The following is a 25,487-nucleotide window of genomic DNA, read 5'->3' as shown; positions in this document are numbered from 1 at the left end:
TGAACTTAATTCGGAATCCTTCGGTAATTTGGTAAGCTACGATTAAATAAAGGTTAGCGAAAGACTACGCAGAATACTTAAGTAATCAAGTCATTGCGTTCTATACGTCAATAATTCTTGAAGGGACATGCCATTGCTAGTTAGATCAATATTAAAAATAAAACGCGGTCGATCTGAACGCGAAATGCTATAAAATTTTTTGATTCGCTAAAAGCATTCTATTTTTGATCTATGTTTAATAACAAATTTTACCGAATTTTTTGTAGTTTTCTTTGATATTCATTGAATTGATTCCTATTCAATACCACTTTATAGAGATCAACGGACTTTTTAACCACTTTCGTTAACTAACAGAGAAGATCGTTTGATAATTTTAGTGACCTCTACCAATCGATAGAATATCAAGATCACGTCATTCGCTTAAATACTTCAAACAACATCAACTAGAAGGTGTTACTAAAGAAGATTTGATAGTATACATAATAATTGGGGAAACTAAAAGGGATTGTGAGAATTTATGATGAGTTTCGTTGATTCAATGTTAGGATCAATTTTGATGGTTGACTCGAAGCTTAATAGGAGAAAAGATGACGATGAATGTGAAAACGATTCGGAAGGATCGTGTCAGAAACCGGTTAATGACGATAGTTTAACAATTGGTCTTGCAATTGGTATACCAGTGTTCGTTATTCTTTGTGTTTTGTCGTTTTTTCTTTTCAGGAATTACCGTAAAGGTAAGAAGGAGTCTATGGAACACGATCCAGATTTTGACGAAACAGGAGAAGCTACAATGTTGCCGGACTTTCCTAATCAAAAGCAGTACATGGAAGACCCATTCCACAATAGGAATTCGGTCAGATATCCGGCGCAGAATCATATGGCAAAGGAGTCTTCTTCGTCGTTGACACAAACTGTTCAAGCAGATCCATATTTGGATAATTTTGTCTTGCCATATCAACATCAAACTGAATCGAAAGTCTCACTAAACGAGTACGCAAGGCAATTAGGTGAACATCAGACCTTCGGCCATACTCCGAGAGCTTCCACGCATATTAATAGAACGAGAAATTCAAGTTTTAGCAATGTTAATGGTTCAATTGGAGGTGGTCACTCAATTTCACCTCAAAAATCTGGGTTAAGGCCTGATATATCAAACCAACGTGATAGGAGCCCACTTAGGTCTATGGGCAAGGCTACAAACAACGAATACACTAATCTTCCTAACGAATCAACAGCAGAATTTCAAGATGCTGAAGACGGGGATGATACAATTGAGGATCATTCCTCAGACTTAGAATCTGCGAGCAACTCTGAAAGCTCAGCTGTAAGTGGTACTGGCGGAGAAAAATTTGCTGTTAACTATGAAAATGAATCTGAATTGGCTTTGAATGACCCTATAAATCCTCAAAACAATCCTGCAGTTATTCCTAAAGAAACTACCAGAGAGTCTTTTGATTCTGCAAGTGAAGAAGCTGACGTGTTTACAGCCAAGTCTGACGACTCCACTTCAGCTCCAGGTAGAAATATTGACACTATGGATGCTAAGATGTATGGTACAATGGATGATACAGTCAATGAAACAGTCGTTGATACTACAATTGTAGATAGAGACGTCGATGAAGCCAACAAGGGAATTGATATTGTTAGCGAAGGTGAGCCGGATAATGTTGAAAACATGGTTTCAAGGGATGTAGCACATTCCCTATTCGAAGATAATAATGCCAGGCAAATGGTGTCTGTAATTGATGATGAAAGAACTAACATCTATACTGATGTTTCGCAAGAAACCACCAGACATGAACTCGGTGAATTACGAAACAGTGCAAATACCACAGATACGACTATCGGTAACCTTGAAATCCCATCTGGTCCACCAGTTAGAAGTAAGTCACCTAGATTATCAGCCTTTAATTTATTAAAGAACGATAGCGATGATGAAAATGAAGATGAAGATCAAGAAAAATTTTTATCACCCGAGGAGGAAGAAGAGTTGAGAAGAATGAAGTCAGTGTATAAGGTTTACTTTGATCGTGAAAAATCACAAAATAGTAAATCTGGTGATGCTAGAACTCATGAATTTACGCCAGATCCAGATTATCCTTTAGGCGATTTACCACATAAAATAGATTATTTAAGGATCAACAAAGAATTGAAGACAGATACAAATTATGATAAGAGATTGACTACCACATCTTCAATTTACAGTGAAACACCAATTTTCTCAAGTGAAGAACAACAATTCTATCATAACCAACAAGAATTTGCTAGTGATCCTAATATATACCAGGCACCACCTCAACAATATCAACAGCCACCACCTAACTTGCCTCCTTTACAACAATTGCCTCCACCTTCAGATATTCGTAAATCTACCATTCAAACATACACTGATTATCGTCCAAGAACCAAGAACCAAATGGTACAAAATGGTAGACAACCGTTTGTTCCAATCGAAAACGATCAAGTATGGACATCACCAATTGCATCACCGTCAATGCAATCTCAATCATCATTTGGTCAATCACAGCAATCATTGCCATCTATGAATGGTAGTCTTGCTGCTGCCCACTCAGTTCCATCTGCAACTCAATTATCAAGGTCTTCGGTCGTTATGTTAAATCCAGTTACTGAAATCACCAAACAACGAAAATTCAGACCTGCGGGTTCATTACCAAGTACAAAGGGTTCTTCATTAACAAACAGGTCTATCCAAAACCAACAATTCTTGAATGCCAATAATGAGATTAACAACTCTGAAAGTGAATTAATTCCTGGCAATAGAAAGAGTGCGGTTAGAAGGATGATGAATACTAATTTCTAGTTATTCTTTATAGCATCGCTGCCTTTTAGCTGTTCATAATATTCATGTTCATTTCTTTAATGTTTTCATCACGAATCTAGTTATACAATATAGCGTGAAAAATACAATTACATAGTTTTCTCATTTTGCTTTTATTAACTAATATACAATGTCACTTTCAAAAGTGTTACATGCTAAATACCGTATTCAAGCCAAGTCATAATCATCAATCTTATTCTTGTACTTAAGAACGTTTCTTTTGATCTTCGACGAATCAACCCAGGTCAAGTAATCTTCTAAGTTTCTGGTTACAAGATACGCTGGATCAGTAATCACATTAGGTCCCACCCTTACGTGGCCCTGCTCAACAAAAGTAACAGCATCGCTGACCGTCTCTGCCATCTTGAGACGACACATAACGACCGGTATTCTTCTACGGCAAAGTGCACTGACAGTCACTTTGTTTTCCAAGTCGGATATTTTGGATTTGGTGGCAAGTACTCCCATAGAATACAATTTTTCTAACAATAATTGCTCATGTTTTATTCTGTATGGATCCGTTGGTTGTAATAATGATAATTTATGTGCTAGTTTTCTGATTTCACCGCAAATCTTGTTATATTTATGGTAGTCTTCTCTATTTTGAATATGGTATGTTCTCATAACTTGGGTATCTCTGTGACCCTGATCCTGCTTCCAATCAAGGAAATCAACCTTCTTCAAGAGCTTCTGTTCATGATGCTTTAACTGTCTAACCATTGCTTTCTGTACCTTTGGTAGTATTTGACTTGATGTATATGGTCTTAGGTAGTTGAAAAATTATTTATGGAGATGAGTCCAGGCACGTGACGGATTTCCAGATTTTTTTTTGTGTAAGATTCTATAATTTTTCACTTCATTGACGAAGTAGTAGGTCCAGCATTGAAGTTGATCTAAGACTCGTTGGCAAGTTCATATCTAGGACCAAAAAATCGCATAAGCAAACCAGACGCCAGCATGTTCTCTAGAATACCTAGACTTGGCATGAATGCTACTCGTCCATTCTCAAGCAGTACTTTGTTATTATCGAACATCGGTAAACAACCAATCACTATAACTGAAGCAGTCCAATGCTACACTGAGCAAATACCTTTCGAATTCTGCAAGTCTTTCACCAAGGGTAAAACCACCGTGTCATTGAATAAACAAATCGTCGTCAAGGGCCCTAAAGGGGTATTGAAGACCGCAGTTCCAGAGTTCGTCCAGGTGAAAAATGAAAATAATCTTATTACCGTAAGTGTTGAAAACCCTGAAGATAAGATCCAGAGGACCATATGGGGTACCTCTAGGGCTTTGGTGCAGAATAACATCATTGGGACCACTGAAGGACACTTGGCTATTGTCAAGTTTGTTGGTACCGGTTACAGGGCCACTATTGAAACGGCCGAAGATGGTTCCAAAGTGATTGCACTCAAGATTGGTTACCCATACACCCCAAAATTGAAGGTCCCTGAAGCATTGACTGTGTCGTCCCCTAATCCTGCAAGACTTTTGATCGAAGGCTCCGACAAGCAACAAGTCAAATTATTTGCAGCTAGAATCAGAGAACACAAGAAACCTGAGCCATACAAGGGTAAGGGTATTTTTGTTGATGGCGAAACCATCAAGTTAAAGGAAAAGAAGATTAAATGATTGATTGAAACGCTCCATTCATACGTAATGATGCTTTATCATGCTAGTAAGGCTCATAAGGTACTATTGTGATTCTAGAACAGGGATTTTTTACTATCACATCAATATCGGTCCACCTGTTGCAATATTCCATTCACATCTTGTATATAATGCTACATATATGCTTCATATATGCTACTGTCTATACACTATTCTATAGATATAATAGTAAAATCATAGTTACACAAAACACCAAATATGCCTTTTTGACCGAAATTTTTCTTGTCAATTATACACGACCTTTCATATAATTTTCACTCAGAGACTATGAAAACAGTATAAACGATCTTAGTTCTACTCAAAGTGTCCATTTAAGTACTTTTAATAGACTCTAAATACCATGAATAATAGCATATGGTCGTTGGCACGTAAAGGGTTATCCTTTTCCTCCAAGCCACTCATATTTTCCCGTAATGCTGCTCAACTTACATCGATTCATGCCGTAACATCAATGAGAACCCAGGAATCAACCGTGAACCATTCTTTGGAAATAGCCAACATGAGAAAGAGACTATTAGCCAGACCCGGATTATTGGGAGTAAAAAGAGGAATGATAACGTGGTACACTGATGACGGAAAGCAATTTGGAGCTACCGTTATAGAAATCGACAATTGTGAAGTTATCGAGAATAAAACCGTAGATACACACGGTTACACCTCAGTTTTGCTTGGTCAATGTGACAAGTTGAAGAATATTACTGATAAGAACTTGAGAAAGTTTCAAGAAGCTGGTGTTTCCCCAAAAAAGCATATTGGTGAGTTCAGAATTAGAGATGAAAGTGGGTTGATTCCAGTCGGAACTGAACTTACAGCTGATTACTTTGCTGTTGGCCAATTAGTGGATGTGAAAGCCATTACCAAGGGTAAAGGGTTTGCAGGTGTTATGAAAAGACACGGATTCAAGGGTTTAAAAGCATCACATGGTGTCTCTAAGGCCCATAGATCTGCTGGTTCCATGGGTGCTACTCAAACACCCGGTAGAGTCTTGCCAGGTAAGAAGATGGCAGGACGTATGGGTGGTAAAAGCTGTACTGTTTTCAACAATGAAGTGTTGCATGCCGATGCTGAAGCCGGATTTATAGTTCTCAAGGGACAAATCCCAGGTCCTAACAGAAGCTTTGTCAGAATTAGCGATGCACAAAAGCTTTACAGTAAGTCCTTAATGTGTATGAAATAGACCATCGGTCTAAACTCTGTATATATATATTATTCATTCATATAAATAATCATTTAAATCATGACGTGCGATGTAGATAGGTTAGATTAATATACTGTAGGAAGACATGTGCTTCTGCTAATTCCTAGAGGTCAATGTATTTTGTATTTCACTATCAAATTGCAGAATTGCGAGCAGCTAATGTGGTCTGCTCATACTACATACTACATACAAATGGCTTTTTCAATACTAACTAACATTTCAAGATACTACTAGATAAACTCAAATCTAATTCATTTACGCCATAAACTTATTATTTCAATACTTTGTTCTCAAAGTAGTGAATTAAAAAGTAGATAGGTAAAATATCAATATACTAGAATAAATCTTAATATAAAGAAAAAGGTTCCAAAAAATAGTGAAAACACCAGTAGTGAAGACAATTCCCGGATGGTTCTGGTAAAAGGCAAGAACCATGTACGATTTTGAAATTGATCTTCTGGTGATAAGGAAAAGAAAAAGAACCACTAGAATATTCACCGATAGCATTTTAATTTATAGACATCTCATTTAAGTCGGGTAACCTTAATTTATCTAGATTTCCGAATGTAGAAATAACCTCAAAACATATCTTGGAAGCAAACTAATATATACAAGGCATTTATTTTTTTTCAGATTTTATGTCTATATAACAGTAAGTTCTAATATATTAAATAAGTCAGTCTATTTAGATCTAGTCAAAACTGAGTTTGTTAAGAATTCTAAGGCACTTCTTGCGTCCGATTCAGGCAAAACCCTCAAGTTTTCCAATGCCTTATAACAATAATCTTGAGCCATTTCTCTTGTTTTCTCTAAACCACCGCATTCCTCAACAGCCTTTCTTGCCACTTCAACATCACCTTCTTCGCCAAATTTTCTTGCTATTAATTCACCTAATTCTGGTCTTTCTTTCCATGCAAATAATATAGGTGCAGTTGCTAGTCCCAACTTCAAGTCGGCTTGACTTGGCTTACCAAAACTAGTGTCACTGGAAGTGTAGTCCAACATATCATCTACAATTTGGAAGCATAAACCTAAATTACGGCCAAAGTCGTAACAATTTTCGATTATATTGTCTTGCGAACCACTTAAAACACCGGCCGCTCTTGACAGCTTAGACATCAAGGAAGCAGTTTTTAAATATGTTTTGTGCAAATAGTATTCAAATGCAGCACTTACATTTGTATTATGGTCCACTTCTCCTGGTGCTGTAACTGAATATTCATGTTCAACGGTTGGAACTTTACCGGTTGCTTTTGGAATATTCTTAATATCACCATCATTTGTTATTGAATCAGGGCCTTCGTTGCTCATAACAGTGTTCTTCAACTGCATGAATTCACCTTCGACTAAATTTGCTATAGTAGTGGATAATAATTCAATGACTTCCGGGTTTCTCAATCTCGCAATAGCGACAGAAGCTCTTCCTAATAAGAAATCACCAGCTAAAACAGCCATTTTATTACTGAATGCAATGTTGCCACTCGGCCTACCACGTCTCGTGTCAGATAAGTCAATGACATCGTCATGTAACAAGGATGCTGTATGAATCATTTCCACAATTTCGGCAAGACGTCGTTGTTTTGGCAATATACCGTTCAACGCATCAAATTTAGGCAACTCGTCCATCGGCTTTGACAATGGATCCAAGATAACCTTGGGGTTAATTCCGTGCAATATTGTTAATGGAGAGATCGATTCGTCCACTGATTTTCCAGCGATAGAATCATTAGACGGAGTCCCAGCGAACTGAGGTTGCGTAGTAACGTCGCTGCTATCTATAGTTATTCTATTTCTTTCTTCTATTGGGATATTCAGTAAAGCCTTGGATAATAGTAACACTATTAACGGCCTTACATTCTTTCCATCCGCCTCGAAGTAATACGATGACACTCTATTCAACGTAGGATGACCAGACCCAATCAAGTTGGCAATCAGCTTAGCCAAATTCGACATTTCATGACTCACAATAGAAAATGGGTCGTTGAAAGTGTTATCATTCTGAGGTTGAACTAATTTTTCAGCAGTTTCAACGGCAGTTTGGAACGTATTAATTGACTGTGACTGGCCCGAAGAATGAAATCTTAACGATATTATAGGCCTCGGCTTTAAAAACCTTTTCAATACTGGACTCATGCTGTTCAATAGTTTGGTCTATGAACAAATAAATTCACAGTATATTGCCCAATACATGGTCCAAACAATTTTTTGTGAGCTTTGCTCTTGTTGCAAGGTTAAATTCCCGAACACACGACTTTTTTGTTATTACTATATTGGTATTTATTTATGATTTAATTTACTAAATGGTTTATATAGGTAGCTCATACCTCGATATGCCAATATGATCACTGATAGTCTTTTCTTTGTTGAGGATGTAAATATCTCAAGAAAACATCGGGTGGGGTGAGAGTTCCTAAACATCTACAAGCATGAAGATTCATAAATGTCAAGCCAAACACATAACTTGCGTTAACCCAGCCAAACCCTTCCATAGCAACCCCTTTGAAATCCAAGCCTTGGTTACCGTATTCTGCATCAACTTTGTGTGGAATGGCACCCTTAGTGACATTATATTTCTCCACCACAACACCATTATAATCAACGAAAGCTTGAGTCATTAGATATAACCAACGATAGGCTAATCTACGAGCAACTCCTTCGTAACCGTAATTACACAACCCGATCCATGCTAGAATCTGCTGTGGAGCCCATCCATAGGGATAGTCCCATTGTCTTGATGGTCTGTGTAAATTGATACCACCTCGAGACTTCAAGGTGCCAGCCGCAAGTCCACCAAATTCTTCTAGTTTCTGTGTCGAATTCTTAACTAGCATATCCGCTTGTTCTGCAGAGGCTACTTGTGACCATAAAGGCCAAAACGTAGTCGCCGATTCGTAACCTGTTTGTCTCTTCTTTTTAATATTATAGTCATAGAAAATCGAGTCCTCCTCGTTCCACAAGTACTTAGTAATTCTTTTCTTTCTCAAATTAGCCTTCTCTCTCCATTTCTCTGGTGTTTCGATTTCGCCAGTGTCCTTATTTTCCAATTTTCCATCACAGAGTGACTCGATAACAAAGGCGATATCTGCTTCGTACTTATACAACAAGGAATTTAAGTCCACTGTGGCTAGATCCGCACACTTACCTTCTAACCTATAAGATGTATCATGTCCCGATTCTCTTACAGCCCTGTCGTGTAGGAAATACTCGTCTAATTCAGGTTCCTTAATGGTCCCATTATTATACTCTTCAATAAAATCAGTCTGAGAGATGCCATATTTCTTGATGTAAGGATCTAAAATCGCATTGAAATGACTAGCCTCAGTCTCTGGAGGTATACCTTTTCCAACTGGATGATAACAAGATAAACCTGTCTCTTTGTCTAACCTTGGCTCTGCAAACCAGACGTTATTATACTCTTTAATGGCCGCCTCAATGGCTCTTCTTATAAAGTCCATCGACTCTTCTAGCCTTTCTGGAGCTACTTCCATAGTTTTATTGAAAACTCTCAAGGCCATGTCAGTTAAGAAAGGTGGCTGCGACCTTGTCAAATAATAGGATCTGTTAGCATTCAATATTTTACCGTAATGATGAATTTCATATATGAAATTCTCTGTCATACCCCTAGCTAACTTTAAATGTTCCTGATCATCAACAGTGACATCAACCAATAAACCAATGGTTTCCATATAAGAATCCCATCCATATAATTCATTAAATCTACCGCCTGGGACAATATATGGTTGACTAATTAAGTTGGTTGAATCATTTGGGTCAGGGGCAGCACTAAGGGCCAACAAACCTGGCTTTTTATTAATCGATTTTACATAGTCAGCATCAATAATTTCTGGCAAATATTGGACATCAAGACTAATATCTGGGTTTGCTTCTTTTATACTATTGAAATAATCAAACTGATCCTTTCTGTTATAAGGAATGTATATTCTATGACTCTCCTTATTATGTTGAACTTGACCATTTTCGTCAGTTATTTCTTCTTCAATCTTAGTATCCTTAGACATTTCCATTATATTGTCTCTAGTCAACAATCTTGTTAATGACCTCCAGAATTGAGTCGTAATAAGACGCTTCATACGGTACACTGGATTTTCATTCAATCTGGTCTCATCCAAAATCATTTGGTCTCTACCAAGCCTCTTAGCTATTGTGAGCTCTTGTAACAAGTTGGACAACATGTATGTACCTCTAATTGGTGCCTGTCGATATCCATTTGAGTTGGCCGTACCTAATTTGATAACTTTGGGCCCATTATCTTCGATAGTAATTTGAAAATTGTGGTCAGTATCTTCATTCTTCAAGAGCTCCTTAAGTGTAAGGTCAATGTCGTTGATATAGAACTTTCTTGGTTTGAGGAACGTATCATCCATTGAGGCTCGCCTATAATGCAAACGTTTAGGATCAGGTTTCGTCGATGCATTGAAATCCTCCACCGAATCCAGCGAAATGTCTTCATAGATTGGCACTATAGAATTTCTGTTCCCTCTTTTAGGGTTATGTGTTGAGGGAATATCATCCACTTTCTTTCCCGTCAGTGGGGCAAGCCCAGATGACTGCTTGAAATCCCATTTGCATTCGACTTCTGGCGTTGGCGAATCTGAAAATGGACTCGTTTCTTTGTCAGGCTGTTCGGTAACATCCGAGTTAGCTAAACCAGGATCGTAATTGGCTAAACCAGGGTTGTAATCATCAAAAAATTGTGACCGTTTTGGTTCAAAGACGGAAAATGTTCTAACCTTTCCTAATTTCGAATTCTTGCCTGCACCAACAGGGTTGGTCTTAGGACCATAGTAATTCTCTGGTGTATCATAAGGATTGTCATCTTCACTCGAAGATGAAACTGATCTCGAGTGGGATGGATTGCTCATTATTGATATGAATAATCCCTATCTAATCACTTCTTTATACAACGTTCTTCCTTATCACTACTTTCACGATTACTTATAGAATAGAAGCACCAGATTGTGCCCTGTATATAATTTTGATCATCACTGACCCTTAACGGCTACCCTATTCAAGAAGAAGGTATCGTTTTGGCAATCGGGTTTAAAACGGTCCGCTATGTTTGTCGCTATATCCTGATGATCTACATAACTAGAATTGGCCCTAAAGTCCAATTTCAGTTATTTACTCCTCTTTCTCGCTTAGGTCTATCTCTACGAAGATTTTTCCGGCCAAAGGCCACGGAAAAATCCCTCTAGTTTTTATTGATGGGATTTGAATAGATCTCTGCATAATTGTGGCATTTCGTTACCCTTTTATCCATCCAAATTCGAAGGCTAATTAATACGACGCCTAACTACAGAGCAAACAATCGTATGTCGCGGGATATTAGCAAATAGCGGCCTAATGTAGCCTTACGTCATATGTAATATGTCGTATATAATCCCAGATGGCACGACATCCATGTCGCACGTCACATGGCGTGAAGCAATCTTACCTCGGCTGGGCTAATCGCCATTCACCTGTACTACCCCGGTTGTTCTCGTAATATAACCCTACCCGGCTGTTTTGTTGGGAGACTTTCCTCTTACCCGGAGCTTATAGGAGATAAGTTAGGCGGTTGAATCCTACCCCATAAATCATTATCCAACATGTGTACGTATATAAATAACCCTTATTCGCAGTGAATTTTTCAATTGGTCCCTTCTAATACAATTATATAAATACAATTGCTAATTAAGTAAATTAAGGTTTATATTTTCAATTGATACTTCCAATATAGATTATAAAAAACACAATGGTTAAAGTTACAGTTTGCGGTGCTGCCGGTGGTATTGGTCAACCATTATCATTATTATTAAAGTTAAACCCAAAGATCGATGAATTGTCATTGTTCGATGTTGTCAATGTTCCAGGTGTCGGAGCTGATTTATCTCACATTTGCTCCAATTCATCCACATCTTCTCACTTACCATCTTCCAGGGAAGACAAATCAGCATTGGCTGAATCCTTGAAGGGTAGTGACTTAGTTATCATCCCAGCTGGTGTCCCAAGAAAGCCAGGTATGACCAGAGATGATTTATTCAACATCAATGCCTCTATTGTTAGAGACTTGGCCCAAGGAATTGCTGAAAACGCGCCAAAGGCTTTCGTTTTGATCATTTCAAATCCAGTCAACTCCACTGTTCCGATTGTTGCCGAAACCTTAAAGAAGAACGGTGTTTACAACCCACAAAGATTATTCGGTGTTACTACCTTGGATATCGTCAGAGCCAACACTTTCATCTCCCAAAAGTACGCTAAGGAAACCAAGGCTACTGACTTCAACATCAACGTCATTGGTGGTCACTCCGGTGAAACCATTGTTCCATTGTACTCTATCGGTAACTCCAAATCGTACTACGACAAGTTATCGGAAGAAGACAAGAAGGCTTTGATTAACAGAGTCCAATTCGGTGGTGATGAAGTCGTCAAGGCCAAGGACGGTGCTGGTTCCGCCACTTTGTCCATGGCTTACGCCGGTTACAAGTTAGCCGAATCCATCTTGAAGGCATTGACCTCTAAGGGTGAAGAAGTTGTCGAATGTACCTTCTTGAACTTGGACGACTCCATCAAGGGTGCCGCTGAAGCCAAGAAGTTGGTCAAAAACTTGGATTTCTTCTCCTTGCCAGTCAGATTAGGTGCTAACGGTATCGAGGAAGTCAAGTACGACATCTTAAACAACATCAGTGCTGATGAAAAGAAATTATTAGAAGTTGCCATCGAACAATTGTCTGGTAACATCGACAAGGGTGTTGCATTCATCAAGAAATAGATATGTAACTCCTTCCCTATATATGCACCACAATATTTATTTCGAACCGATTTTCTGACTTTTTTGTAGTTTTCCGTGTAAACTATTGATTTCCATGCAACTACTCCGGGTTTGAGTTGGAATATAGGTTTCGCCTCGTGGGTTTTCTTATCTCATCCTTTGTAGACAGGATTGGGTAATGTCATCAATATTCATACTTGAGATCCATTAGCTTCCTCCGCTGGCTCGGTGGGAGAACTAAATAACTACAACCTACTGCCTCTAGCAATGAGACTAAACAACATAGACCAATAGAGCAAATACTTAATTGTACATCATATGTAGCTGAAATTCGTCTCCTAATCATAAGACGGTAACAATCGTCGAACCAACAGTAATATATAATTACACCTAGTTGTTTTGCAACTAGTAGTTGTACCTTAGCATGGAACCATAGAGCTTTTTCCGGGTTTGTGTTATTTCCGATCATTACACAAAAATGTCTTCAAGTTTGAATTTTACTCAACGCAAAACAAACAGGAAGGATTCCTTATTAAGCAAATAGAGGTTGTCATAAAACTTGTGTTAATTCAAATTGGTAAGTAAGTATCAATTGAATACGAACATATAAGCTTTTTTAATTGATTATAAATTCTTGAATAGAAAATTTTTTTACTTCAGCTACTAACATTTCTTAAGTAAGCGATATAAATTTTTCGATAGTTGGATCTAACTTTCTCTTCAGACCGTAAGAAAGAAAGAAATACATTAAATTCAAGGTAATATTGAAGATTATAGAAAGCGCGACACATTAAGGATACTCGGATAATATGGAAACAATTCTTGACTTTTCGAAGGATCTTGATATCAATTTATTCGACCAGGTAGTCGGGACTTTCTACAAAGGCTCAGGAGCTGAGCAAAAGGAAGCCCAAAGCGTTTTAAGTCAATTTCAAGAAAACGCAGAATCTTGGACACGGGCGGATAAAATTTTGTCCAATTCAAACAACGCCCAGTCGAAGTACATTGCGTTGTCATGTTTAAATAAATTGATTCAATATCGCTGGAAGACCATCCCGGAAGATGAGAGAATTGGCATCAGAAATTTCATCGTTAATATGATCATCTCTCTCTGTGACAATGAGACGATATTTGAAACCGAGAGGGCATTGATCAACAAAATTGATTTAACGTTAGTTCAAATTTTGAAACAGGAATGGCCACATAATTGGCCACAATTTATACCAGAAATCGTATTGAGTTCAAGGTCCAGTTTCAATGTTTGTGAAAATAATATGATTATTTTGAAGTTATTGAGTGAAGAGGTTTTTGATTTCAGTCAGGATCAATTAACACAAGCAAAAGCAAAATCATTAAGATTGAGTATGAGAGCAGAGTTTGAAGAAATTTTCAAATTATGTTATGAAGTATTAGATAAGACTACCAAGTCTTCCTTAATCATTTCCACGTTGAATGCATTATTAAAATACATTCCATGGATTCCAGTTAATTATATTTTTCAAACTGATTTGTTAAAATTATTGACCGGCAAGTTTTTAAACCCTGTTGATACCAGGACTATCACATTGAAATGTCTTACTGAGGTCTCCAACTTGAACTCACCAGAGTTAGAAGAAAAATTTATAATTTTTTTCAAGGACACTATGGAACAAATTTATTCTATAATCCCTCCAGATACAAATTTGAAACAGTCTTACAAAATTGCTAGTACGAACGACCAATCTTTCTTGCAAGATTTGGCAATGTTCATATGCACATTTTTAAACAATCATTTATTGCCTTTAGAACAAAATGAATCCTTAAGAGAGTTATTGTTGACATCGATGCATTACCTCGTTGAGTTATCTAGAATTGAGGAACGAGAATTATTTAAGACTTGTTTAGATTTCTGGTGCAACTTCGTTCACGGATTATTTGAAGAAATTCAAAAATTACCTCAAAACGAATTATCGCCTTTAATGCAATTGAGCTACTCCAGCTCAATAAAAGCTACGTCTGGTGGAGCTCCAGACCCTGCTGTATTAGCAAAATTCCCATTAAGAGAGCATATGTATACATCAATTTTATCCAAATTAAGATTGGTTATGATTGAGTCTATGGTTAGACCTGAAGAAGTTTTAATTGTTGAGAACGACGAAGGGGAAATCGTCAGAGAGTTCGTAAAAGAGAGTGATACCATTCAATTATATAAGTCCATGAGAGAAGTCTTGGTTTATTTAACTCATTTGGATGTTGTTGATACTGAGCAAATTATGAGTGAAAAATTGGCCAGGCAAATCGATGAATCTGAATGGTCGTGGCAAAATATTAACACTTTGTGTTGGGCCATTGGTTCGATTTCAGGTACCATGAATGAGGATATGGAGAAGCGTTTCTTGGTGTCCGTTATTAAGGATTTATTGTCATTGACTGAAATGAAAAGAGGCAAGGATAACAAAGCTGTTGTTGCATCAAATATTATGTATATCGTCGGACAATATCCTAGGTTCTTAAAGGCGCACTGGAAGTTCTTGAAAACAGTGGTTAATAAGTTGTTCGAGTTTATGCATGAAACTCATGAAGGTGTTCAAGATATGGCTTGTGATACCTTTATTAAAATTACACATAAATGTAAGAAGCATTTTGTGGCCGTTCAACAACAAGAAAGAGAGCCGTTTATTATCGAGATCATTAGAAACATTCAACAAATCACTGAAGATTTACAGCCACAACAGGTTCATACATTTTATGAAGCATGTGGTATAATAGTAAGCGCGCAAACATCAAAAGATGCAAGAGATAAATTATTAGGTGAATTAATGGCTTTACCAAATATGGCATGGAGCGCAATTGTTCAACAAGCTGGAAAGGACCCAGAATTATTGACTAACACAGAAACTGTTAAAATTATCGCCAACATCATTAAAACTAACGTCTCCGTTTGTAAAGCATTAGGACCTGGTTTCTATTCACAATTGGGATTAATGTATGTCGATATGTTATCATTATACAAAGCTGTCAGTACGATGATCTCTGATTTTGTTGCTAAGGACGGTTTGATAGCTACTAAAACCCCAAAGGTTAGAGGTTTGAGAACAATTAAGAAAGAAATCTTGAAAATGGTCGAGACTTACATCAACCAAGCTGACAATCTCGAAGAAATAGTAAGGGATTTAGCACAACCATTATTTGGGGCCGTTTTAGAGGATTATAGCTCGAATGTTCCTGATGCTCGTGATGCAGAAGTTTTAAACTGTATGACTGCATTAATCTCAAAGGTTGGCCATATGATCCCAGAAGGAGTGGTGTTGATCTTACAAAAGGTTTTTGAATGTACATTAGATATGATCAAGAATGATTTTGTCGAATACCCTGAGCATAGAATTGAATTTTATAAGTTATTGAAGGAAATCAATTCAAAATCGTTCCAGGCATTATTGCAATTATCGGGTGATGCATTCCAATCATTGATTAATGCTGCATTGTGGGCTTTTAAGCATAACAACAGAGAAGTTGAAGATAATGGTTTATCATTAACATTAGAATTAATTGAAAACGTTGAAAAGTTAGGTGATACACCATTTACCAAAGCATTCTACGAAAACTTTTATTTCCAAATCTTATCCGATACTTTCTATGTTTTCACCCAACCAGATCATAAGTCTGGATTCAGATACCAGTCCCAATTATTAGCACAATTAATTCATTTAGTCGAGGACAACGTCATCCAGGCTCCATTATACACACACGAGCAAGCTCCCGAAGGCACGTCAAATTCAGATTTCTTGAAGCAATACTTAGCGCAATTATTAATATCTGCGTTCGACAACTTGCAAAAGGAACAATTAGTCAACTTCTTGAATGTGTTAACCTCAGTTTACAAGGACTTGAACAAGTTTAAAGCAACATTGAGAGATTTCTTGATTCAAATCAAGGAATTCGGAGGCGATCCAACCGATTACTTATTTGCGGAAGATAAAGAGATTGAAAAACAGGAACAAAACAAATTACAAAGAGAAAAAGACTTACAGGTGGGTGGTTTGATTAAACCATCAGAAATGGACGACGAATAATGTAATGTATATCTATTTAGTTCCGCCTTTATTATTTCAACTGTGATTTGCTGCTTATCTGCTGTTTTTCAGTTGCAATTGTCCATAGAGTTTATATTTTGTTATATTCGTTTAAAAAATAGCCATATACTGTGAATAAAATTCTGTATTTATTACTTAATACGGCAGTCGACGTTGTCATCGAATTATCTTTGTGTAACGTTGTAGTTTGTGGTGGATAATCGACTTAAAAAGTGAATCGACACCAGATCCAAACCATATAGATAACAAACAATTCGAATAATAATAAAGAGAGATGTCGTCTGAAGCAACCGCCCCAAAGACAGAAGAGAACGCTTCTGCTCCACAACCTCCAAGTTCCAACGTTTTTTCTATGTTTGGAGCCAAGAAGGAAGCCAAGAAGGAAGACTCAGATGAAACCAAGAAGGAAGATAAAAAGGAATCCAAGGATGAAGAAAAGGAAGACGATAAGGCCGATGAAGAAGAAGTCGATGTTCACTTTGAACCATTGGTGCAATTAGAAAAAGTCGATGTTAAGACCAACGAAGAGAATGAAGATGTTTTATATAAGGTCCGTGCCAAGTTGTTCAGATTCCACGCCGACACCAAGGAATGGAAAGAAAGAGGAACGGGAGATGTCAAGTTCTTGAAGCACAAGGAATCTGGTAAGACCCGTATTTTAATGAGAAGAGACAAGACTTTGAAGGTTTGTGCCAACCACTTAATTGCTCCAGAATACGAGTTAAAGGCTAACATTGGTTCTGACAGATCATGGGTTTACAACGTCACTGCAGATGTTGCCGAAGGTGAACCAGAAGCACAAACCTTAGCTATTAGATTTGGTAACAAGGAAAATGCTGACAAGTTTAAAGAACAATTTGACAAGGCCAAGGAAACCAAATAATTCTACAGGCGGTAGTTATTCGTTTTATTCATTATATAAATCACTTTTGTATAGATATGTAGATATATATCTATTACTTGTGCAATAAATAATCAAGTATTAATAAGTCTTATCGTAGTACATAATTTTTCAGTAATGATGTAGGACGTGTATCTCCACGTGGGAGAGACAATAAACGGTTTTGGTTAATGATGGAAAATATATAGGCATATATGATTAAATACTGAGGTATATCTACTATTACAGCAAATTTTAGGCCACAAGGATTCCAAAATGAAGTTTGGGAAATATCTTGCCTCAAGGCAATTAGAGCTTCCAGAGTATTCCGGGCATTTTATAGACTATAAGGGTTTGAAGAAACTTATCAAGAAATTAGCTGTTCCTGCCAATCAAAATAGTTCTACAAACAGTATTAGCGGAGTAGTATCAGCTACATCACAAGAGGTCCAGCAGGCATTGAAAGAGAATAAGGCATCATTTTTTTTTAGAGTGGAAAGAGAGTTAGATAAGGTCAATTCGTTCTATTTGGAAAAACAAGCCAATTTAGCTGTCACCTTGGATTTGTTAGTGATGAAGAAGAATGAACTACTTTTAAAGTCTAAAGAGTACGTACAGATTGGAAATAGTAATACATCTGGAGGCTCTTCATCTGGCTCTTCTAATGCTAATTTTAGAAATTCAATTTCGTATTTGAATTTGTATCAAAATTTCAAGAAAATACACCAAGACCTCATAAGATTGCAACAATTTATAGAATTAAATGAAACTGGATTTCTGAAAGTCGTGAAAAAGTGGGATAAGAGATCAAAGTCACATACAAAAGAACTATTTATCCTGACAGCAGTTAGCGTGCAGCCAGTGTTCCATAAAAATGAAATTAACGAGTTAAGTGATTTAGTCACACAATCCCTATTTGATTTAGAATCTATTTTAGATGGAGATTATACGTCAATCAATAATTTTGTGAATACAAACCAATCAAATGATACACAACAAATAATTCAAGCCTTATCAAGAACAAGCTCAAATACGAATGTGAGTCAATTATCCCATGATGCTTCCAATATTGAAAGGAATGGTTCTATTAGTTCGATTAATTTTCTGTCATTAAGAAACAACTCTGTTATCAATTTACAGAATAATGAAGTAGATGAATTGTACACTACTTTTGTTAACGTGGCGACAATTAAAGATCCTGATTTATCATTATTATCACGGTGGATAGACAAGGTTAGATCTTCATCTAAGAACCTGTCTTCATCAAACTTAGATCAAATTGTCAAATACAAATTATCCAAGATTTTTTTGCTAGCTATAACTAATTTAAAAATATCAGATTCATTCTTAGAAGCATTCTTGAATTTAATTAATTACGACCTTGATTTTGCTTTTATAAGCGATGACTTCAATAACAATAAGAATATTATTCATGAATGTTGTTCTATTCCTCCTGCGTCTACACACGAAAGCCATCATCATGTTGTTATAAACAATGGAGTAAAGGTTATAAATTCCACTGATAGTATAAACCATTCCAGAACCTCGATAGTAAATTATATTATGAATAATTCATCCAAAAAGACTCGTGAACAGTTGCTTGTCTGTAAAGACTTTAATGGTAGAAATTGCCTTCATTACGCTGCTCAGAATAGTAGACTTGATTTGATTAATTTAATTTCGCTGTTTTTTCCAAAAGACCATATTGATGATTTGGACAACGAATCGATGTCAGCCTTATTATTGGCTATTAAGCATGGGAACTTTGATGTAATTCAAAAGTTAGTTCAGATGGGAAGTAATTGTCATCCAAAATCTGATGAAAGCAAATTGCAATATCTTCCTATTAACTACGCCTGTAAGTTTGGTGATTATAGGATTTTAGAATATTTATTATCTAAAAGTCAACCAAACGATAAATTGATTAATCAACAAGATGTTGAAGGGTTATTGCCATTACATGTTATTTCAAGATCAGGACATTACAAATTGATTAAATTATTGATTCATTATGGATCTAGAGTGAATGAATTTGATGGCTTAAATAAATGGACGCCGCTTTTTTATGCTGCTCTGGAGGGCCATGTGAAAACAACCCAAGAATTAGTGAAGTCAGGTGCCAAATTGGATCTTCTTGATGAAGATGGTTATAATGTTTTATACTACTGTGTAATCGAAGGTCATATTAGTGTTTTGAACGAGCTCTTAAGTTACTACAACGATATTTGTGGCAGACTTCCAAATGTTAAAAGTTCTGGTACTCTCAATTCTGAAATGTATTCAGAGGATGGGAAAAAGGGCATAGAGGATTATGGAACAGCACCTGCTGATAATTCTGCTACACTTGATATGGAGATGTCGGATGAAGAGGATTCGGAAGATAGTGGAAATATTGATAAAAATATTGACTCTATTCCAGATCTCCAATTACCACCACCTATTTTACCATTGAGGAGGTATGGTCACAACTTCTTGGAACAGAAAGTTTTAATTGAATTGATATTCCCGAAGGACTCGGACTTTATTAATTTATTCAATTCTGCTGCGGATATGAAACCTGGAAGAATAACGCTTACGTCCAATATATCAGATATTGTTCCGCGGAATATATTGTTGCCAGTAGCAGATGATACAAAAGCCAATAATAACTGTATTTTTCAAGCTGATGTTGAATCATTACACGAATTCAAGATTGATTTTGAAATATTTCCAAAATTCGGTACGAGACTCATTGCTAAGACCACAGCGATAACCTTTTCAAAAATAGATACTTCATCGCCAGAAGTTAATTCCATTCAATTGCCGTTGTTCGATTTAAGGTTAAGGAATGTTGGACAATTGAAATTTAATTACCAAGTTATTTACCCATTTTCTGGAAACTTGCTTGAAACTTCAAAGTTTGATACGTATTGGAAATCGTCCACAAGTTTCGTGAAAACAAGAACAAATTTGAAACTTAATGCAGCTGGAGGATTGTCGCCTAATAACTTTTTATCACCTTCAAATATTAATGCAGCCAAAGGTGGTAATAACAATGGCAACCATAACAATAATAGTAACAATAATCCATTAGCTTCGGCGGTTGATTTAGGAGCCGGTTCTATTTCTTCTTCCTTTGTTACATCAACATCCTTATCAGGAGAATATCTAAGGATTAGAATATGTCTATTAAACGACGGTACACCCATTGTTTGTCCACAGTGGTCAATAGCAGTTACTGAATTTATTGACTTGTATTTGCCAAACTTGTCGTTGGAACAATTGAGTTCAATCACAGATAGCCTTTTTGATTATAAGAAGGTTATAAGCGATTTGTCCAAAATGACAACCAAAGACATTTCGTTAATCAAGAAATTATTAAAAATAATTTATTTCCCTTTGAATATGTTTTTGGATATTTTGAATGTTGATATTAATTTGAACTTAGAATTGATATTTCCATCATCATATGAGTTAGAAAACTTACCATTCGTTGGCAATATTCAACAGAATTTAAACAATTTTATTGATTTCACCTTGAATGATGTATTCAATCATATAAGATCCCAGAAGGTTAAAAACTCATCAGGTAACGGTAGGTCGATTATTTTCTTGTCTTCAAATTCGTTGATTTGCAAAATTATTAATTGGAAACAACCTAATTATCCCGTATTCTTGAGTATGAATGGAATTTCTTATAATAGTAAGAAAGGCATATTCGAACCTAGGTCTGCGAATGGTCTTTTAATGAATCAAAAACCATCAAATGAAGATGAAGATAGTGAGTCTAAATCTTTGGATAGTAAAGATTTTAGTTGTGGTCAGGAAATAACTATCAGGTCTATTAAGGAGGCAGTTAATTTCACCATTAATAATAACTTGATTGGGCTAATCGCGTCAATTCATTTATTAAATTTTGTTCCTAAACTAATCCCCTTAATTAGATCCCGTGGGTTAATTCTAGTGGCTGCAAGTGACCTAGCAGATCATGAAGATGAAGATATCGTCAACAAAGAGTTAGATTCATATACAAGAACTGAGATCAACGGTTTAAGGTTCGATGATATATTAAGCTTTAAAGATGATATAACCATGTAGTGACCGTTTTCAAGCAAGTCATTCACTTAAAGATATTAAATAGGAAAGTAATATACATGTGCATATATATATATATAAGCCAAGTCAAATAATAGTATTAGAACAAACTACCAGTCTCGTATATTATTTTTAGACCAATTCCAAAAGCTTATTTTACAAGAAAATACTTAGATTAAATAAATTATTAGAATTGTATATTAAAGCTGTAATAGACTGAACTATATTAATAAAATGATGCAATATAATAATACAATTAATGCTCACATAGATGTAACAAACGCCTGCGTCTTGGAGGAGGAGGAGGTGGTGGTGGTGGTGGTGTTTGTGATTGAGATCTCTTTTCGAAATGTATATGATTAGGTTTCGGCAGGAAACTTTTCGGTGGAAGAGGTGGTGGCGGTGCCTTCTTCTTTGATGCCTTTTGTGCTAGACTCGAATCTGACTTAATTGAGGATGATGCAGACTCTGGTCTTTTTAAGGGCTGTACTGGCTCATCTTTTAAATATTCTTTTGGTAAATCTAGCAAATTCGACTCATCTGATATTGGAATCCAAGGAGAATTAGCAAAATCTTCCGTGGTATTAATTGATAATGACTTAAAATCATTATCTAAGAAAATATTATGGTTATTTTCGACATAAGAGCTCTTCAGACCGTTTGGGCCCACTTGGTCGTTTTCGTTATGCACTAGTGCATGCTTATGATAGTCGCTTCTTACTGAAGTTCTGACGGATGCAATTCGGGTGAAGGCCTTACCAAGCGATTCACTTGAAATATCAGAACTCTCGTACAATTCAGAACGTTTTCCCACAAAGCTCAGTTTCGAATTCAAGGATGATGAAGAGGAAGCAGCAGATAACTTTCCATAAACGTTATTTATCAAGTTAGGGTTGTCTTGGTTTTTTCTCTTACTCAATTGTGGCTTCCTCAACCAAGGTATAGACATACACCGTAATGATAGCTTTGCAATAATATCTGCTTGGTTTTCGTCGGTTGCTTCAGAAATTTCAGTTGTCTTACGATTACCTGACTCAGAATTAAGAACCAAGTTTCTCAAAATTTCTAATATACCTTCATTCTTATAACCTTCGGGCAATTCACTTAATTGAGAGAACATCAACAAAGGATACAAAACTTTTAAATATGTGACAATCAATATTCCATTCGCATTCCCACTATAGTCTAGATTGTTCAATTCACGAATGATTATATCCAACAAAATCTTTAGGTCGTTCAAATAAAACAATTTTGCAGTGTAGGAAGTTGTAAATATAAGGTATAAGAATTTTAAGATAAGGATTTTAATAATTTGAGACTCCTCACGATTAATGTAATAAATCAACAAGTTGATAAACCCATTAATCTGTTTATTACTTGGTTGTGAATTTTCTGAGGATAGATGAGCATCTCCCATCATTAAGCCATCAAAAACTTTATTTTTTGATTCTTTGGACGAATATGATTTCATCAAATATTGTTCATTGATGAGTAACAATAACTTAAACTCCTCATATATAAATAGTTTATTTTCACCCTCCCAATCGTCAGCATCAGTATCATAATTATCAAAATCGTCGTTTGTTAGTAAATGCTTAATAATGGTAGGGATTAAGTTGGTCTCGCTAGTCAAACTATTAAACTCGACATCAGACAATAATTCACAATTGTAGAGATATTCAAATATAATATCCCCACCAAATTTCAATAACAAGAACGGGGATTTAGATTTATCGGTGGTCACAATATGATTTGTTATAACATTAGCGATGATAGGTATAATTCCAAGGTCGGACAAGATCTCGTACAACTCATTTCTATCGACTGTTTCCAATATTTTTGATCTTTCGCTCTTCTCTCCTGGGCTATTAGTCAACTTCAAAAGTAAAAGTAAAATAATGCAAATGAACTCCCGTAATGACTCGATTTCAAACTTCACATCTTCATCGATACCTTCACTTGAGCACAATGTGTCCCGACTTAAAGCTGCCAATAATCCTAATATTTTACCGAGGCACAATTCGTAGTTCTTGATAAATAAATTCAGGGTCAACAATTTAAGTGCATAAGATGATAATTTTTGATAATTATGTGTAGTTTCTTCATTTTGGTCATATATATTCTCAACGATTAACTTCATAAAAAGACTTAAGTTATTGTTACATTCGGATGGATCACTGATGATTAATATTGGCTGCAATTGTTCTAGCAAATGGTCCTTGGTCAACAAATTTTCACCAGGAAAAGTAGTTGGAGGAATTTCTGTCTCATCATCACTTTTAGTATAGTAATTATGCGGATAACTAGCGAACGAATCGTACATGAATCTAGTACCAATTGTTTAGAGATGTATTATAGCTTTAAGTATCATGTATTTGATCAGCAATTAAATGTCCACCCTTTGCGATGATAGTGACAAGAAAAAAAGCGAGCGTGGATTAAGTACTACTATTGTGTATGTAAAAACTATAACCATTTCTAAAGAAACTAAGAACCTACAATTTTGAGATAGACGTCAGTACCCCATCCGTAGTAACTCTGTACAGTTAACAGACCCTTAGTTTTGACCTCACCATCGGTGTTAGGTGATAACGTGTCATTAAATATTTCAACATAGTTCTTCAGTAAAGGTAAACCGTAACCAATACCAGCTATGGTATTACCGCCCAATCCTGGTGGTACATTTAAAGTCTTAAAACTCTCTCCTTCATTAGATTCATATGTCGAAAACGAATAATCGAACATATGGTCTAAGGTAGCAGGTCTGATCCCTTTACCTTTATCACGTATACGTAACTCAAGATACGCGGGATCCTTCGAGATTGAAATTGTTACTCTGACAGGATCAAGCACATTGTTCTCTATGTGGGCTCTGAAAGAGTTTTTAAACAATTCCATTAGAATATAATCGAGATGATACTCAATGTATGGGAAAATGTAGTTATCTGTGTTTGATTTTGGATCCAATTCAGGAGACTTACCACTCCAATAGTTGGGTGGGTATAGGTTTGTATCGATTTCAAGCTTCACAGATTGGTCGTATTTCATCAAGCAAATATCATTCACCAATTCTGCACTCTTATTGATCACAGTGGGAATATCTAACTGTTTAATAACCCCATTATACTTACTGCCTTCGGCAAAATTTGAAGAGTCTCTCAAAGTATTGGATAGTTCTATATGCTGGTGTGCAACAAGTCTCATACAAATCCTCTCTTTCAAATGTTGATCCAAAAACTGCTTTATCTGTTCCACCCCCAAGAATCTAGAGACTTCATCGAATCCTTTTGAAATGCTGGGCAATGTGTCAGCATGAGCATCAATAAACACACTGAGCACATCGTTACAAAACTTTTCATTCTCCTCTAACGTAGTGGGAAGATTCAAAGATGCGGTTATCAAGGAATGCATCGTTTCTAAGTAAATACTATACGATTCTGATATAGATGGATTCAAAACGACTAAATACGGCAAATTCCTAAACTCCCTAATTCTTCTAGCGTTATATGTTAGTAATGATTCTACCGTATCTCTCGCATATTGTAATATAGATGATGAGGATAAATCCTTTGATTGTTCACAGAGCCCATCTAAACTAATGGTTGTCAACGGAATTTGGGCATAATGATAAATGAGACGTTCCAATGATGATCTTATCTTATAACTCTTTAAGAAAATTTCCTGTTGTTCTTGCATAGTCTGTACTGCTGATGCAGATGTCAACCCCGAACCTTTGGATGGAGTAGATGAAAACCGATAAGATCCAATTGTCTTATTTCTACGACCATTAAAGCTGATTGTGTTCACAAGACATCTTCTGCCTGTACTCCTGAGTATGTGCCTATTATTTAGAAGCATGTCTGAATATGTGATGTAAATTGATGTAAGAAGACCAAAATCTGATTTTTGATAAGTCGATTTTAATAATGTGACTCAAATGATAATTCGAGTATGATTAATTTTACAGCTAAACATAAATT

The 25,487-nt window shown here is 36.2% G+C and overlaps 12 protein-coding genes and 1 non-coding gene across 13 annotated transcripts; 7 read left to right on the top strand and 6 right to left on the bottom strand. All coding sequences in view use genetic code 12, as the record gives it.

Annotated features, from left to right (window-relative positions):
• Positions 1-517: 517 nt before the first annotated feature.
• On the top strand, positions 518-2,821 carry DEHA2B02750g (DEHA2B02750p; the record flags this gene model as incomplete). Its single annotated transcript, XM_457086.1, has 1 exon — positions 518-2,821. The coding sequence occupies one exon, from the start codon at positions 518-520 to the stop codon at positions 2,819-2,821; it is 2,304 nt and encodes a 767-aa protein (XP_457086.1).
• A 186-nt stretch (positions 2,822-3,007) lies between these two features.
• Positions 3,008-3,559, bottom strand: DEHA2B02728g (DEHA2B02728p; the record flags this gene model as incomplete). Its single annotated transcript, XM_457085.1, has 1 exon — positions 3,008-3,559. One exon carries the CDS (start codon positions 3,557-3,559, stop codon positions 3,008-3,010), a length of 552 nt encoding a protein of 183 aa, XP_457085.1.
• Positions 3,560-3,823: 264 nt separating this feature from the next.
• DEHA2B02706g (mitochondrial 54S ribosomal protein YmL16) lies at positions 3,824-4,471 on the top strand (the record flags this gene model as incomplete). The annotated part of the gene is made up of 1 exon (XM_457084.1): positions 3,824-4,471. One exon carries the CDS (start codon positions 3,824-3,826, stop codon positions 4,469-4,471), a length of 648 nt encoding a protein of 215 aa, XP_457084.1.
• A 379-nt stretch (positions 4,472-4,850) lies between these two features.
• DEHA2B02684g (mitochondrial 54S ribosomal protein YmL9) lies at positions 4,851-5,687 on the top strand (the record flags this gene model as incomplete). Its single annotated transcript, XM_002770018.1, has 1 exon — positions 4,851-5,687. One exon carries the CDS (start codon positions 4,851-4,853, stop codon positions 5,685-5,687), a length of 837 nt encoding a protein of 278 aa, XP_002770064.1.
• Positions 5,688-6,013: 326 nt separating this feature from the next.
• Positions 6,014-6,177, bottom strand: SNR7. The gene has a single exon (XR_003013364.1). It is a non-coding gene; the product is annotated as a U5 RNA (small nuclear RNA).
• Positions 6,178-6,389: 212 nt separating this feature from the next.
• Positions 6,390-7,841, bottom strand: DEHA2B02640g (DEHA2B02640p; the record flags this gene model as incomplete). Its single annotated transcript, XM_457083.1, has 1 exon — positions 6,390-7,841. One exon carries the CDS (start codon positions 7,839-7,841, stop codon positions 6,390-6,392), a length of 1,452 nt encoding a protein of 483 aa, XP_457083.2.
• Positions 7,842-8,050: 209 nt separating this feature from the next.
• On the bottom strand, positions 8,051-10,591 carry DEHA2B02618g (DEHA2B02618p; the record flags this gene model as incomplete). The annotated part of the gene is made up of 1 exon (XM_457082.1): positions 8,051-10,591. One exon carries the CDS (start codon positions 10,589-10,591, stop codon positions 8,051-8,053), a length of 2,541 nt encoding a protein of 846 aa, XP_457082.2.
• Positions 10,592-11,463: 872 nt separating this feature from the next.
• On the top strand, positions 11,464-12,480 carry DEHA2B02596g (DEHA2B02596p; the record flags this gene model as incomplete). The annotated part of the gene is made up of 1 exon (XM_457081.1): positions 11,464-12,480. One exon carries the CDS (start codon positions 11,464-11,466, stop codon positions 12,478-12,480), a length of 1,017 nt encoding a protein of 338 aa, XP_457081.1.
• Positions 12,481-13,289: 809 nt separating this feature from the next.
• Positions 13,290-16,532, top strand: DEHA2B02574g (DEHA2B02574p; the record flags this gene model as incomplete). Its single annotated transcript, XM_457080.1, has 1 exon — positions 13,290-16,532. The coding sequence occupies one exon, from the start codon at positions 13,290-13,292 to the stop codon at positions 16,530-16,532; it is 3,243 nt and encodes a 1,080-aa protein (XP_457080.1).
• Positions 16,533-16,827: 295 nt separating this feature from the next.
• DEHA2B02552g (DEHA2B02552p) lies at positions 16,828-17,436 on the top strand (the record flags this gene model as incomplete). The annotated part of the gene is made up of 1 exon (XM_457079.1): positions 16,828-17,436. The coding sequence occupies one exon, from the start codon at positions 16,828-16,830 to the stop codon at positions 17,434-17,436; it is 609 nt and encodes a 202-aa protein (XP_457079.1).
• A 273-nt stretch (positions 17,437-17,709) lies between these two features.
• Positions 17,710-21,510, top strand: DEHA2B02530g (DEHA2B02530p; the record flags this gene model as incomplete). Its single annotated transcript, XM_457078.1, has 1 exon — positions 17,710-21,510. The coding sequence occupies one exon, from the start codon at positions 17,710-17,712 to the stop codon at positions 21,508-21,510; it is 3,801 nt and encodes a 1,266-aa protein (XP_457078.2).
• A 253-nt stretch (positions 21,511-21,763) lies between these two features.
• DEHA2B02508g (DEHA2B02508p) lies at positions 21,764-23,830 on the bottom strand (the record flags this gene model as incomplete). The annotated part of the gene is made up of 1 exon (XM_457077.1): positions 21,764-23,830. The coding sequence occupies one exon, from the start codon at positions 23,828-23,830 to the stop codon at positions 21,764-21,766; it is 2,067 nt and encodes a 688-aa protein (XP_457077.2).
• Positions 23,831-23,994: 164 nt separating this feature from the next.
• DEHA2B02486g (DEHA2B02486p) lies at positions 23,995-25,365 on the bottom strand (the record flags this gene model as incomplete). The annotated part of the gene is made up of 1 exon (XM_457076.1): positions 23,995-25,365. The coding sequence occupies one exon, from the start codon at positions 25,363-25,365 to the stop codon at positions 23,995-23,997; it is 1,371 nt and encodes a 456-aa protein (XP_457076.2).
• Between the last annotated feature and the right edge of the window lie 122 nt (positions 25,366-25,487).

This window comes from Debaryomyces hansenii, assembly GCF_000006445.2.
Source record: "Debaryomyces hansenii CBS767 chromosome B complete sequence".
In the NCBI taxonomy this organism is placed as follows: domain Eukaryota; kingdom Fungi; phylum Ascomycota; class Pichiomycetes; order Serinales; family Debaryomycetaceae; genus Debaryomyces; species Debaryomyces hansenii.
This window is presented reverse-complemented; position numbering and strand designations above follow the sequence as displayed.